Source organism: Dendrobium catenatum, unplaced genomic scaffold (genome assembly GCF_001605985.2).
Source record: "Dendrobium catenatum unplaced genomic scaffold, ASM160598v2 fragScaff_scaffold_931, whole genome shotgun sequence".
NCBI lineage: Eukaryota > Viridiplantae > Streptophyta > Magnoliopsida > Asparagales > Orchidaceae > Dendrobium > Dendrobium catenatum.
Genome location: NW_021319393.1, coordinates 36,672 through 51,171, shown reverse-complemented (window position 1 = coordinate 51,171; position 14,500 = coordinate 36,672). Strand labels below are relative to the sequence as shown.

General features: G+C 28.7%; 1 protein-coding gene across 1 annotated transcript; it reads right to left on the bottom strand.

Annotated features, from left to right (window-relative positions):
* Window positions 1–240: 240 nt before the first annotated feature.
* LOC110097400 (glutaredoxin-C6-like) lies at window positions 241–665 on the bottom strand. Its single transcript, XM_020823765.1, has one exon. It carries the CDS (start codon window positions 634–636, stop codon window positions 286–288), a length of 351 nt encoding a protein of 116 aa, XP_020679424.1. The 5' UTR covers window positions 637–665; the 3' UTR covers window positions 241–285.
* Window positions 666–14,500: the final 13,835 nt, after the last annotated feature.

Sequence of the window (14,500 nt, the reverse complement as noted above, 5' to 3'; positions counted from 1 at the left end):
TCGAATCATATTTTTGATCAAAAAAAGCTTTAACACTTTCGAATCTATTTTAAGGGAAGTGTAATATAAATTTTATATATATTACGCTTCCTCATAATTATTTTATATGCACAAATTTTCTTAAAAAAAAAACTAACATGACTTTATAAAAAAAAAGTCAGTCTGAATTTTAAAATTATTTAATTTATTTTAAAATGGGTATAATATAAATTATTTATGTAATCGTTTATTTAACGGATCAAAGATTTACATAATAATTTTTTTTTTTCAAATTTCTCCCTCTAATTATTTTTGAAAGCTGGCCCCAACCTCCTGCAACCTAGGCACGAGCCGCCCGCTCAGATGCATCGCCATAAGCCGCTCAATCCCCCCGACCACCTCGCCGCCGATGAACAACACCGGACTCCCAACCGCCGGCGCTGTCGCCGACTGCATATACCCGCCGGAGGAGCTCGCCTCCGTCTCCTCCAACTCAATCACCGCCGCTTTCACGCCGACCGTTGAAAGCAATGTTTTCATCGCATGACACATACAGCACGATCTCAGGCTAACGACCACGACCGGATTCTCTGTTATCATCCTCTCCCTCATCTTCTCCGGCGAATCGCCGTCGTCTATCGTCAGCGCCACCGCCATCCGCCTTAGTTTCCCTCGATCGATCTCACTTCCCGAGTTCGAGCGATTCAATTACGAAGGAAATGGGTTCAATATATGATGGAAGCGCCTTTGTGAACCACGTCATCAATGACGAAGGTATGATAGCTTACAAAAATGATATTATTGGATAATATATTTGAGAAAAAAAATCTTCCCCGGCGAATCGCCGTCGTCTATCGTCAGCGCCACCGCCATCCGCCTTAGTTTCCCTCGATCGATCTCACTTCCCGAGTTCGAGCGATTCAATTACGAAGGAAATGGGTTCAATATATGATGGAAGCGCCTTTGTGAACCACGTCATCAATGACGAAGGTATGATAGCTTACAAAAATGATATTATTGGATAATATATTTGAGAAAAAAAATAAATTAAAATATTTTAATATAAATTATATGAGAATATATTTAAAATTTATTATAATTATTTTCAAAGTAATGTTATATATGAATAATTTATATTGCATTAATATTAAAGTAAATTTAAAAATTTTTAAATCAATTTTGATATAATTTATATTATAATCTTATAATATGAATATTTTTATATATTTCTCCTTCTAGCCGAAATTACATATATTTCAATGCTAAATAAATTTATAGAATTTGGATTTTATTATTTAAAATTTTCTCTTGCAGAAATTTCAATAAGTAGAATAAATTTTTTAAAATTAATTTTATTTGAGATAAATTTAATATTATTTGTTATATTTATTTTAAACTAAATTTGATAATTTTGAGATTTATTTTGATAAAAATTCGTCAATCTGATTATTTTTCAATTTAAATAAAAGAAGTTCTTATAAGTTTTGTGCTTCACAATTTTGGCCAAAAAATTTTGTGAGATTGAAAAAGCAGGCCGAATATATGTGCCGAACTAGAAATCTTATAAGGAATTGTTATTTAAGGTTTTCTTTGTTATAAATTTTTTATTACTTTTTAAAGTAGCTTTTTAGCAAAAAAATTTATTAAAAGTAAAAAAATAATGACAAAAAATGCTCGAAATGAAACCTAAAAATCAATCATTGTCATTCACAAACTTCGACTACCTAATTGGATATTTTCTTTATAATATCTTGCTATAATATATATGAGAATGAGATTTAAAATTATAGGATTTATTTAAAAATTAATATATAGTATGTATAAATTGTATTACACTAATCTCAAAGCAAAATCAATAATTTTAAAGCTAATCATAATATAATTTATATCCATAATATATTTTTTTCTACCTAAATTTGGTGATTTTAACTTTTTTCCTAAAATTTTCAAATTTTCCTTGTACATGAAGGAAAATGACCCACATTAGTAGGAGTATGTGATGCCCTTTTGTTAACTTATTTTTAGTGAAAGTTCTTAATTTGAAATAAACAAAAAAGATCTCTAGTTAACATTAATTTATTTAAATTTAAATTTTTAAATTTTAAAGCACAAATACTATAAATATAAAAGCGTTGTTATATCCATCCAATAATGATTATGAACCATCACTTATTAGAATTAGTCCTTGGTAACAACACAACATAAAAGGTTGAAAGAGGAAGCTTGAAATCTGTCCTCAATCTTTCTAATCTAATAAAGAAAATTATTTTGGTTAAAAAAAAAAAAAAAGATGCTACAAAGTGGGTAAAGAGAGAAATCTAGATCAATGATAGACCAGTATAGATAGGCGTATTAACAAAGAACTCTAGGATCCAGAATGTCTATTAGAGGTTCTATGAGAGAATCAAATGAAAAAAAAAATGTGAGTGGGAGTCATAGGCAGCTCACATTGTTAATAATGATACCACTAATCTAGCCAAGAATACAAATTAAGTCAGCAGGAAGTGAGAGATGCACCTACGAGGTCCATAGGTATAATTCTTTATTATGTATATTATTACTTATGATCGACATGCATTGCATTTTATGCCATATGACTAACTAATTGACTTGCATACATATTTGAATGAATAAATATATGATTTTATTGGTGATTGATGTGATCAATAAGAAGTAATTTTATTCTGTCTTGTAGTGGTCTGTAGTGAGAAATATTAAGTACAATTTATTTATAAGGTGGATAGAATGTAATAACCTCAAATTAAAATTTTAAAAAAATTTCTAAGGGTGTGTTGCGGTGCTGTGGCTGTGGGGCACTGCGAGACTAAGCTCTCAGGTTTTTTGAAATTTGAGTGAGTATTGTGGTGTTAGGGTCTTGAGTGGCGTGGTGCCAGGTCTTCAAATTTTTTTTTTTAATATTTAAATCTACTTTGCTAATTAAATAACCTATGCCATCCCAAGCCCCTCCCATTTTATTGCTTGGTAGGGAAGCATAAAGGGGAGAGAGAGGAGGGAGAAAGCTCGCTTTGATACTTTTTTATCTATTTCTCTAGTTACAAAAAGTATTCTGATCATGATTAGTAACCTTATTGATACTACTATTTTCAAGGATTTTGAGTTTTTTTTTAACTTCTCCCTTTTTAAATTAATAAAAATACAATATCTATCATTTTAGTGAGCTTACACCATCTAATTTTTTATATATGATATATATCATCACTCTCAAACTTTTTACTGATTTATATTAAGATTTTTTTAGTTAATTTTGCATATATATTATTTCATTTAACATGGGTATAAGTATATTAGGTATAAAATGATTAGGAGTTAATACACTATATTTGAAAATAAAATATATGATATACATTAATTTATAATTTATATAGTCTAGCATGCATTTTTTCATAATGCATGTATACTGATGAGCACATTGGATAGACTTATATATTATAATCATTTTATATGATATGCACATGATGTTGGATATTATGATTTATATAATAAAATTCATGTAAAAGTAAGAAATGATGACATGCAATGATTGACTAATTAAGATTGGCTGGAGATATATTACCTTATAGAGGAGATTGACTAATATGATATGCTAACAAGTATGAAGTGATGAATACTAACATAAAAGTCATCTAACTTATGATATGTGATATGAGATTGGTTCATGGTAATATGATTGAGACTTATTCTTATTTAGTTTGAAGGGCCTATAGGATTTGATATAAAAAAATATCACATGTAATTATATGCCATGTCTTGCTTACAAATACATATGATATGATCATACATAATAAGTTATATAAGTGACGTGATATGAATATGCTACATGACATGACTAGTATAGACATATGACAAGACTATTAAAATTGATAAGATTGATATAAGAGCATATGATACGTATGAAACACATGATATATATGATGCTTTGCATTCGATAGAATTATAATATACAAGTATTAGGAATGTATGACATGCCATAGTAACTATAAGATATTTTCTTGATGTTACATGTATATTGATATACATGAAATAGAGTATATGAATGATAGAATATATTGAGCCCTTATATAGTTATTGATCTAAAAATCTAAGTTATATTATTTGCATTTAATCTCATTGCTCATAAGAAAGTCAATGTTCATATTGATAGCCACTTAATTAATCTTATTGATGCATGTGTATACTGATCTTGATTGAATGATTATACGCATACTTCTCCTATTGCCTTACATTGATTGCAGTGGTAAGTTTTGGCTATCTACTGAAATGTCAGCTTACCCAGGAAGAGGCCAGGACTTAGTAAAGTAAGATTGAGCAGGTTTTAAGATTTTATTTTATTTTCTATATTTTGGTTCTATTCTTTTGTAACTAAGAATGTTAATGATATAATGATATTATAAATATTTTTTTGTTATTATAGATGGATTTTAAGAAATGAATATAAAATTTCAAGTTCATGAAAATGATTTATAATTCCTTATGATGGACTTATTTGTACTTGTGGATTATTAGAAGTTTTGATAAATTAATTAAGAGAAAAATATATAATTCTTTCAAATTTAGATATTATGGCAACATATTTTTAGCTATCTGACATTACTTGTTGGTGCTTTGCTCAATGATATTAACCTATGTACAAGATGTCAAATCAAATTCTTTTAAGTTTCATTATACCTTAATAAGAGGAGAAAATACCACTTATATATATAAAGGACACTATTACTATGATATTGCTCAAAGAGTAAAAGTCTAGCTAGCATATATATATATATATATATAATTGTATTTTAATTATAATAATTTTCTCCTAATGTTATGGTAGTGTAGATATAAAAATAAAAAATATTGTAATTCCTTAAAAATTTATATATGTTGACACAAGTGAGTTTTCTGGGACTTTTAGCAGTTTGTTTTGCAAATCGATTTCAACAAAATATTCCAGATGTCCTAAGCTATTTCATGAATATTTTTTATACTTTTTTGGAACCCTGTATTTAAAGATATAAAAACATTTATTAAAATTTTATGCTAAAAAATTGAATAATTGGCTTAATTAGATTCACGTCATCAAGATTTTTTTTTAAAGAAAATCCATTCCTACTTACTAGAATTATCAAATGCCATTTTCCCATTTCCCTTTTCATTTTTCTCAAACCAGAGAAGCATAAAATTACAATTAAGAAGAAAAGAAAGGATATATAAGAGATAAACCTATGCTTTGAGGGTCATAAAGCTATTTTTGCTAGTTAGTCTAGTTGGAAAATTTGTTAATCTAAAGGTAGGCTAACTTTATCATATCTCTAATTTCAATGATTATTTGTTTACGAATTTTAATTTGGTCAAAACTTACAAAAGCAATAATTACAGTGTTATAGTGTTGGGGTTAGAGGTGGGGCGTTGTGCTTTCCTCGAGTTAGTATTACAATGCATAGGATATGGCAACTTCGATATATTTTTGTCTATCAGTCTAGTTCAAGTTGCTTAAATTGAGATATGTGACTTTGCATATCAAATTTTAGAAAATATAAAAGATTTTGAGATTTTCTTAGTTAAATTTATATTTGTTTGTATTGAAAAAATGGAGATAATTTTATAACCATTAAATTTTTATCGTGTGACTTTTTGTACATTATAGAGACTACAATCCTGAATATTTAGGTATTTTCTAAAAATGTTTTGCTGAGTAATCTGAAAAGTTTTAAATTTTATTTATTTAAAAAACTAATCATAACTCAAAAAAAAAAATAATATTATAATATAATTTAAGTTTCAAAATAGTATTCAAAACACATGATAATTTGGTTTATTTCAAAAATGTTGAATTTCTACACAATAGTTTAATATGATGCTTATTTATAAAATATTCTATTAAATGTTTAAATAGGTTCATTTTCATTTCTTTCACTCCATTGCATTGTAATATATACTTATCTTCTTGAATTATGTGTTTTTAAGAAGATCTAGTGTGGGATTGAAGTTAAGTTCTGATCAGGTGTTATACATACATTATGATGCTAAATGTATGATTTGGTTCTAAATATCTTATATGTGCCAAGCATTAGGAGACATAAGGACTTATTTTCTTATATACTAGCATGGAAGTCATAAGGGTCTGAATTCTGATATCTATTTCTGCTAAGAGATATAAGTGCCTGAGAAAAATTGATTAGTTTTTGCTCTAATATACGAATTACTTATTTATTTATTTTCATTACATAGTCTATTTTATTTCTATTATCTAAAATTTATATTATGCTCGGCTTATTGAATTTTGATAAATTTATTTTAAATTTAATTAAATGCATAATAAATGAAAATTTAAAAATTTAGATCGGTGGTGTGACCTATGGAGCTGTGTTAGCTCACACCTATTTTATCTTCTATTTCAGATCATGGGAGAGGGAATGAGTCTGTTTAGTAGTTATGTATTTAGGATATGATCTATTGAATTTGTAAAGCTATTTTCCTGATTTTATACAATCATGACTAATTGTTCATTTTCTTCTTCTCCTAAGTAGTTATGCACTATCACTATAGGAAAAATGTTATTTTTCTAAGGCCATTTTCGACGAAAAATGACTAAAATCTGTCAGTAATTTATATTTCTAGCCGATTTTCTACGGTAACTCACGCATCGGAAAATATTTTTGACTTAACAAATTTAATCAATGTAATTTAATTTAATAAATTAATTTTAACAATGCTTTCTTAGTTTAAATTAATAATTAATTATTAAATTATTTTATTTAATTTATTTAAATTAATAATATTTTTTATTTAATTTAATAATTATCATTTAATAAATTTAATTTAATAATATCTAATTTAAATAATTTAATTTGATAATAAGTTATTAAATTATTTAACTTAATTTAAAAAAATAAAAAATTATAAACATTTTTAATAGTAAATTTTCTGCTGGAATTTCTGATGGATTTATTTCCACCGAAAATTCCGTCAGAAATCAACGTTTTTCCTGCAGTGTATATGATTGTATAAAAGTTATATATATTTTTTTTATAAAAAATGAAATGAAAAAGAATTTTATGAATGAGTTATTTTATTATATTATTGAAGTTATTTAGAAGTTCTATAGTCTATGTAAATTTTAAATGGAAGAAATATGAAAAGTCTTCCAAAACTTCAATGTGGTATGACCTGTTAGTTTGTGGGTTATATCGAGTTGAATTGTAATGTATAGTCGGGCGACAAAGGTCATAAGAATTTAGTTGAGCGATGGTGAATGGAGGACCATAATTAAGGGATGTTGATTAGAGGATCGTAGTTGGGTAGTGGTGGTTGAAGAATCATAGTTAGATGATAGAAGTCAAATGATCTTAGCTGGGTGATGATGGTCGATCAGACGACCTAGTCAAGAAATAGTCATTGGAGGATCGTGGATAGAGATCAAAAGATTATAGTTGGGAGATCATTGCTAGAGGACCATATATAGTCTAATGTCGATGTTCAGATGATCGTATTTAGGCGATGGAGGTTGGAGGATTATGGTTAGGTGACAGTAATCAAAGGGTCATTATCAGGTGATGGTGGTCGAAGAATTGTAGTCGAGCGATGGTGTTTTGAGGTTCATACACAGAGATTAAAAGATTGTATTATGGATACAATTGTCATATAATTATAGTCAGATGATAAAAGTCTAAGGATCATAATTGGGTGATAATAGTTGGAGGATCATAAGGTCAAAGGATAATGGGGGTGATATTGGCCGGAAGACCATTGTCGATCAACAATGATTTGAGGACCATAGTTAGATGATAGTTCTTGGAGGACCATAGTATAGTAATGGAAATCATCTAAGGGTATTCAAGTGATGGTGGTGACTAAATGTGATCGGCAATGTCTAATGTTAGCTAGAGCTCTAGAATTCTTCAAATCTATAAGCTCTTTCCACACTCGAGTGTAGTCCGCTTTTTTATGGAGATTGTTGGTCTATTTATAGTACTTCGAGAGTTGGCATTTTGGTAAATTTTGCCAAATTTCTTTAGCACTCCATCGAATGACTCATATCGAATCATTTGTTTATAGACCATTTATGCAGCATTTAAGTGCTTTAATAACCTCATAATTGAGTGATTTTGATCTTATTAGATTTATTTAGTTCAACCGCTCAATTTGATTATAAGTTTGCAAGCATTAGAGACTATTTGATCCTCCATTTAAATCTCAAAATTTTCAACTATACTTCAATTTGCTTGATTTAGGCACACTTGAACTCAGATTGTATCACCTTTGAATCATAATTCTCATGCTTATTGAATGAACTCTAATTGCAATATCTGTTGCTATAAAATTTGAATCTATTGCATCTAATTAATTTGCTATTTTTTGTTGTTTTCTTCAATGTTTGGATCGTTTATGCATATGTTGCTATGTTTTCATATGAGTTTTCAGTAGCCCTCAAAAGAAACTAAAAACAATTGATCCTCTTCTTGCTATGTTCAATTTTCTTATATGTATCTGCTGCTATTAGCTTTCATATTACTTCTTCTTAAAAGCAGCTATTGTGTTTTCAGCAATGTATATCAGTACTTTTTCATTATGCATATACTGTTTTTAATGTGTATCTACAACTTTGCTTAGGTGTATGTAGTTTTCAACAAAATGCATTCTTTTATTTCATATTTCGTCTTTAAAATTGCACATTTGTTATATTATTATCTGTTGCAATCATTATTGTGGCTTCATTTGGGATGACTTTCTCTTAAAACAATTTTCTATTACAAAGATTAAAGTTTTTGTACTAATAAACTGCTTTAAGAAACAGTAAGAAAGTTGTCCCAAATGAAGCCACTACCAACATAGATTCTCAATCATGAAAAGCACTAAACATATGCAAGAATGGAAGAAACAATCATTCAACAAATAATTTTTGTAAAAAATTATCATATATGTTGTATTGATAAAAAAATATCCAAATGTATCAACATCAAGAATTTGGAATTAAAATATTACAAAAAATATTTCTATATGAAAGAAATGTGTGAATAGAAAAATTGAATAATGACATACTTATGAACTATCAACTTAGATGGCTCACATCCCCATCATCATTTACAATAGTGAATAATGACATACTTATAAACTATTAACTAAGATGGCTCACATCCCCATCATCATTTACAAAAAAACAATAAAAATGAGTTGCAATATATAAATTAATTTATAATTTAGGAATACAACTTATGTGCATAATGCATCGTTCTATTTCAAATATTGTCTTTAAAATTGCAAAACTTTTCTATTATTCCATGTTACAATCACTGTTGTATTAAGGGGACTCGCTCATAATTTGTCATGACAATATTGTATAATGAGAATGTCGAGGACGGCATTTTTATAAGGAGGGGAGGATGCAATAGCCGTTGTCCAAAAATTTTGATAATTTGATTCATGTTTATCTAATGATGATTGAAATGATAACTATAGATTCTAGAGTGTTTAATAAGTTTTGAAGTGAGAGGTATTAAGTGGTCTAGGAAGTGAATTTTATTTTAGTCAAATTTCTCTAGGAGTGCCAAAGTGTTGGGATTGGCAGCGCCATGCATGATATCCAGTTCCCTTTTTTTGTTAGGGAAAAAGGGTATAAGTTGTAGTGCCATGCAACACCACCGTGAAGTTGAGTTTTAGATGGAGAGATTCTAGGAAAATCTAGAAGAAGCTCTAGAAGCGCAGCAGAGCTAGAGAGTTGAGTGTCAAGGTCTAGGGGTGTAAATGAGTCAAGTCGAGCTTGAGTCATGCTTAGGTCGAGCTTGATTTGTCAGTCAAATTGTGAGCTTGAACTCGAGCTCGAGTTCGACTTGAGCTCAAATGGCATGCTCAAGCTCAACCTGTTGCAATGGATGCAAGCTTGCCAGTCAGGTTGTGAGGTGTAAGAAGAACGGACTAACGCTCGCTTTTGCTTCCACTTTTGGTTTCGGTTCTGTCCTTAATCTTCCACGGTTTTGCCTTCTGCTTCTACTTCTACGTTCATGATTCCATTTTCTGCATTCCTTGTTTAGCCTTCTGCACTCGATCCGCTCGATGAGTTAACGAATCAAGTATCGACTCAATTAAACTCGAGTTTAATTATCCAATGAGCTCATAAATCTGCTCGAGCTCAAGCTCAAAACTTGATAAGCTCGGCTCTTGAGCTCGTTATCGAGTTTAGTTCGAGCATGCTCTTGAGTTGAGCTCGAGTAGGCTCATGAGTTAGCTTGACTCATTTGTACCCCTAATCGCAGTGTTAGGTCAGAATATTAATTTTTAAATATTAAAATATCTAATCCATTTTACTAATCCCATTCGACCTCTAGCTTTTTAGAATAAGAAAAAGGAAGAAAGTGGTTAGGACAAGGAGAGAAAGAAGATGAGAAATTTTTGAGGTCAGAATCTAAAAATCATCCATTCAGCTAGTAGTGGTAATTGTCGGGCTTGAGATAGGCAACATATACTCTGTTTCTGATTTCAATTTCAGAATGCTTATAAATGTGTTTATCTTGAGTTTGAAAAAAACTTTCACCCCGTAACTTTTAATATTTTCTCACACACTCATTTCTTAACAGTTTGACTATTAGAATCCAACATTTCACCGATTGGTTTGTTCTATATGAATTTCTAGAATTTTTGGATAATTATGTCATTTTTGAATCTCAGTACCATTGACAAAATGTGTTAAATTTATATTCTATATATTCTAAATAAAATTGATAAACTCTGAGAAATTTGAATATGCATCTAAAATTATCGGGGTTTTCTAAAAAATTGATTATTTAGTATATTCATGCTTTAATTTTTTAGTTTTATATTGCATTTGCATCATCATGCATTTCATAAAATTCTGAAACTTTGTCATGAAAATAAAAGTACACTTTGAATTCTATGCTTGAGTCCAATACAAATGTATCTTTGTTATGTTCCGGCTCTGAGATGACTCTGCTTTGATTCTACTCTGCACCTACCCAAATGTGATAAATATGAATTATATGTGGACATTGATACATTTGGATTTTTGCATTTATTCGAATCCAACACCCATGCAATAATGTAAGGAACAATCATTCAACATTTTCAAATTTGCTACTTAATAGAATGTTTGTACTAACTATCAAATATGTTATATTGATAAAAAAATCCAAATGTATCAACATCAAGAATTTGGAACTAAAATATTACAAATTAATATTTCTATATAAAAAATGTGTAGAATACAAAATTGAATGGCTCCCATTCCAATCATCACTTACCAAAAAAACAATTAAAATTTGTTGCAATATAAAAGAACTAATTTTATAAATTTAGAAATACATCTTATGCGCATAGAAATTGCATATATTTATTTAATTGCTATTCAAACGTATAAAAGATATATTTTTTTTAATTTAAATCTATCATCATTAAAGTGTAATTAACAGCAAATCAATAGTTTTTTCAATATAAAAATTTTATGTTTATGATAATGAAAATATTTTTTATAAAATAAACTTTATTAATTTGTACTCACTTTATTTATTAAAGATATGATTTTTTTTTTTAATTTTTGTGTCATAAGGAACTATATAGATGATAATGCAGAAGGGAGTTGTTATATTTCCATAAATTGCTGAGTCATAGATGAAGGTGTGATGAAAAAGGAATAATGTCAAACACTTTGATTTAGTAGTAGACATAAGATGAGAAGAATTTGGAATTAATTTTCCTCTTCATTCGTGTCATTGTAGTGATTCGGTGTTGTTTTGTCACTTTTGTCATTAAATTATATGTGAGTCAATCTGACGCATGAGCCGGCTTTGGCTAAACTCGAAAATAGCTAGTGAGTCGAGCTCAATGAGCTAATGAATAAAGCTTGAGCTAGTCCTGACTCATCTCGTTGGCTTGTGAGCTGTCTCATTTAAAAACATATTAATATAAAATACATTTAAAATATACTGGCATTCAAGATATTTAAGTACAAAGTTGTTAGAAATATTTAAAATTTTATATTTTGTTATTTTTTTATTATTTTTCTTCTAATTTCTCATTCTTTTACCAATTTATTATAATAATTTCTTTAATACTAATCATTTTATCTATTTCATAATAAATGAGCCAACTCATGAGCTGGGTCGAACTCATATATAGAATACAGCTTGAGCTCGACTTCAAACTTGATCAACTAATCAAGCTCATGCTCAAGCTCGAGGTGACTTGAGCATAGCTCTACTCGTTTACACGCCTTTCTTGTTGATTTTTAAGGCTGCTTTTTAGTACAAAAATTATTTGACCTAGAATTTTTCGTACTGAAAAGCTGTTTTAGAAAGTAGTAAAAAAGTTATCCTACAAAAAGCCTAATTTTCCTTAAACATAAATACATTTAATTAAACTTATCAATTACATTATAGACAATTTTATTTATTTATTGCTTTATCTACTCTTCAATATAGTGGAAAAACATCATTCATTTTCTTATAAAAAAAAAGATCAACAAAACTCGCGTAGGCAGCTAAACAAGCTAACTCGGGTTCGAGCCATATTAGATAGAACTCAACTCATTTTGTTCAAGCTAGAGCTAAGACAAAGTGTTTGGAAAAAAGTTGAAGACCTTAAAACAGTATAAAGGTGGTTGAGGTTTGTTTGCTAACTTAATTATGTTGGTTATTATGATGACATCTAATTAGTAATGGCAACCTTATTTTGATTAAGAAAACTTCAATTTAATAGTGATGGCATGAGTTCCACTGATTAACTTTCTCTAGTTGACTAAGATCACCCTAATTTTATTATATATCTTAAACAAATAATCTTGATTTGAGAGGAGAAGGAAGTGGTTGTTGGAGGTTTGCTTATTTAATGATGTGAATGAGTTCATAACTCAAGATGGGGTCATATATTGGATTAATTATTATGTGCGGAAGTCAAACGCTGTCCGGAGACCAATCAGAATGCATCACGTCACTCCTTCGTTATGTATCGCGGCTCGGTACTACTCGGTACTACTAACTTTGCTGCACCTAATTCGTCTCTGAACGTAGAGCTGCGTCCGGCCACAGAATAACTTCTATTATTTATTGATTATTTTCATAAAACCAAAGTTTCTAATGACTATAGTTGAGGTATAATACAATTTTCATTTGCAAAAAATTAGTATAACTACCATGAGAAACATAATTTTTTCGAGGGTTAATGAGGTATTACAATCTTTATATATATGATTAAAAATATATACTTCTCACAGTAAAAAAATAACAAATTTATTGGCACAAATAATTTTATTTTTTCATATCAATGTCCTCAAAATTTAAAAATTTCTTTTCAAAATAATTATAAATGTTTTTATTTTTTTTAGATGAAATAATCAAATATGTAATCTGAAATTTTCAATGTCACGTATTATAATTTAAAAAAAATACTTAAAAAATAATATATTTATTTAGTTTAACGCACTATGAAATATTGGTAAAAAAAATCTAAAAAAAAGTATGGTTTTATTTTCATATATAAAATGAATGAAAAAATAAATAAATTTTCTTTATAAAATTTTAATTTAAGGAATTGTAAGAAGCCCAAATATTTGTGTTGGTGGTGTCTATAAAGTATATATGATTCGTATTAGTTTGTGACGCCTAAAGAATTTACTAATATAAAGTCATAATGCTTCATTTATTTAGTTGGACAGAGTTTTGATTTACCAAAAGTGATTGTAACTTAGCTTTCGTTTGGGATGGCTTTTTTATTGCTTTCTAAAACGGAGTTTTAGTACAATTTTTTTTATTTTTTACTAAAACTCCGTTTTAGAAAGCAATGAAAAAGCCGTCCCAATCCAAACGAAGCCTTAGACTTTATTTGGAATGATTTTCTTATTGTTTTTTAAAGCAGTTTTTTAGAATAAAAAATTTTGTACTATAAAACTTCTTTATAAAGCAATAATAAAGTCATCAGTTCGTTTGGGACAATTTTTTTGTTGCTTTTTAAAGCAATTTTCTAGTACAAAAATTAAAATATTTGATCTAAAAAACAGCTTTAAGAAGCAACCAAAAAGCCATCCCAAACAAAATCTTAATTCCCTCCCTTTCTTTTTATAAGGAGTCTCCTCTTTGCTCTAAGCACTCTCCTCTCATTATCTTAATTAATACCTCTTAATTGCTTATATTTTTTATTCTTCCACTTCACTAATTTCCCATCATCATTGCTCTTATTTTAAATGAGGGCATTAGTAATATGGTTTTCTCCCCTCTCAAAAGTTTAACCTCTAATAAGATGATTATACGATTAAATTATTTTTATTTTCTTAGGATGTGATCGGTGAGCATGTTTGTGTGCAGTTAAGCACTTCTTCATGCGCAAGGAACTCCAAAATGTGATAAAAAGCTATTGGTGTTGTCTTTATTCCTAAGACTTTTAATGCCAACAATATCTCTGATTATAGGCCAATTTCACACCTTCTACAAGAAGCTATGATACTTGATAAAAAACTTAAAATATTGATGCCTTTTGTCACTTATAAAGCTCAAACTAACATCATTTTTTTATTGTA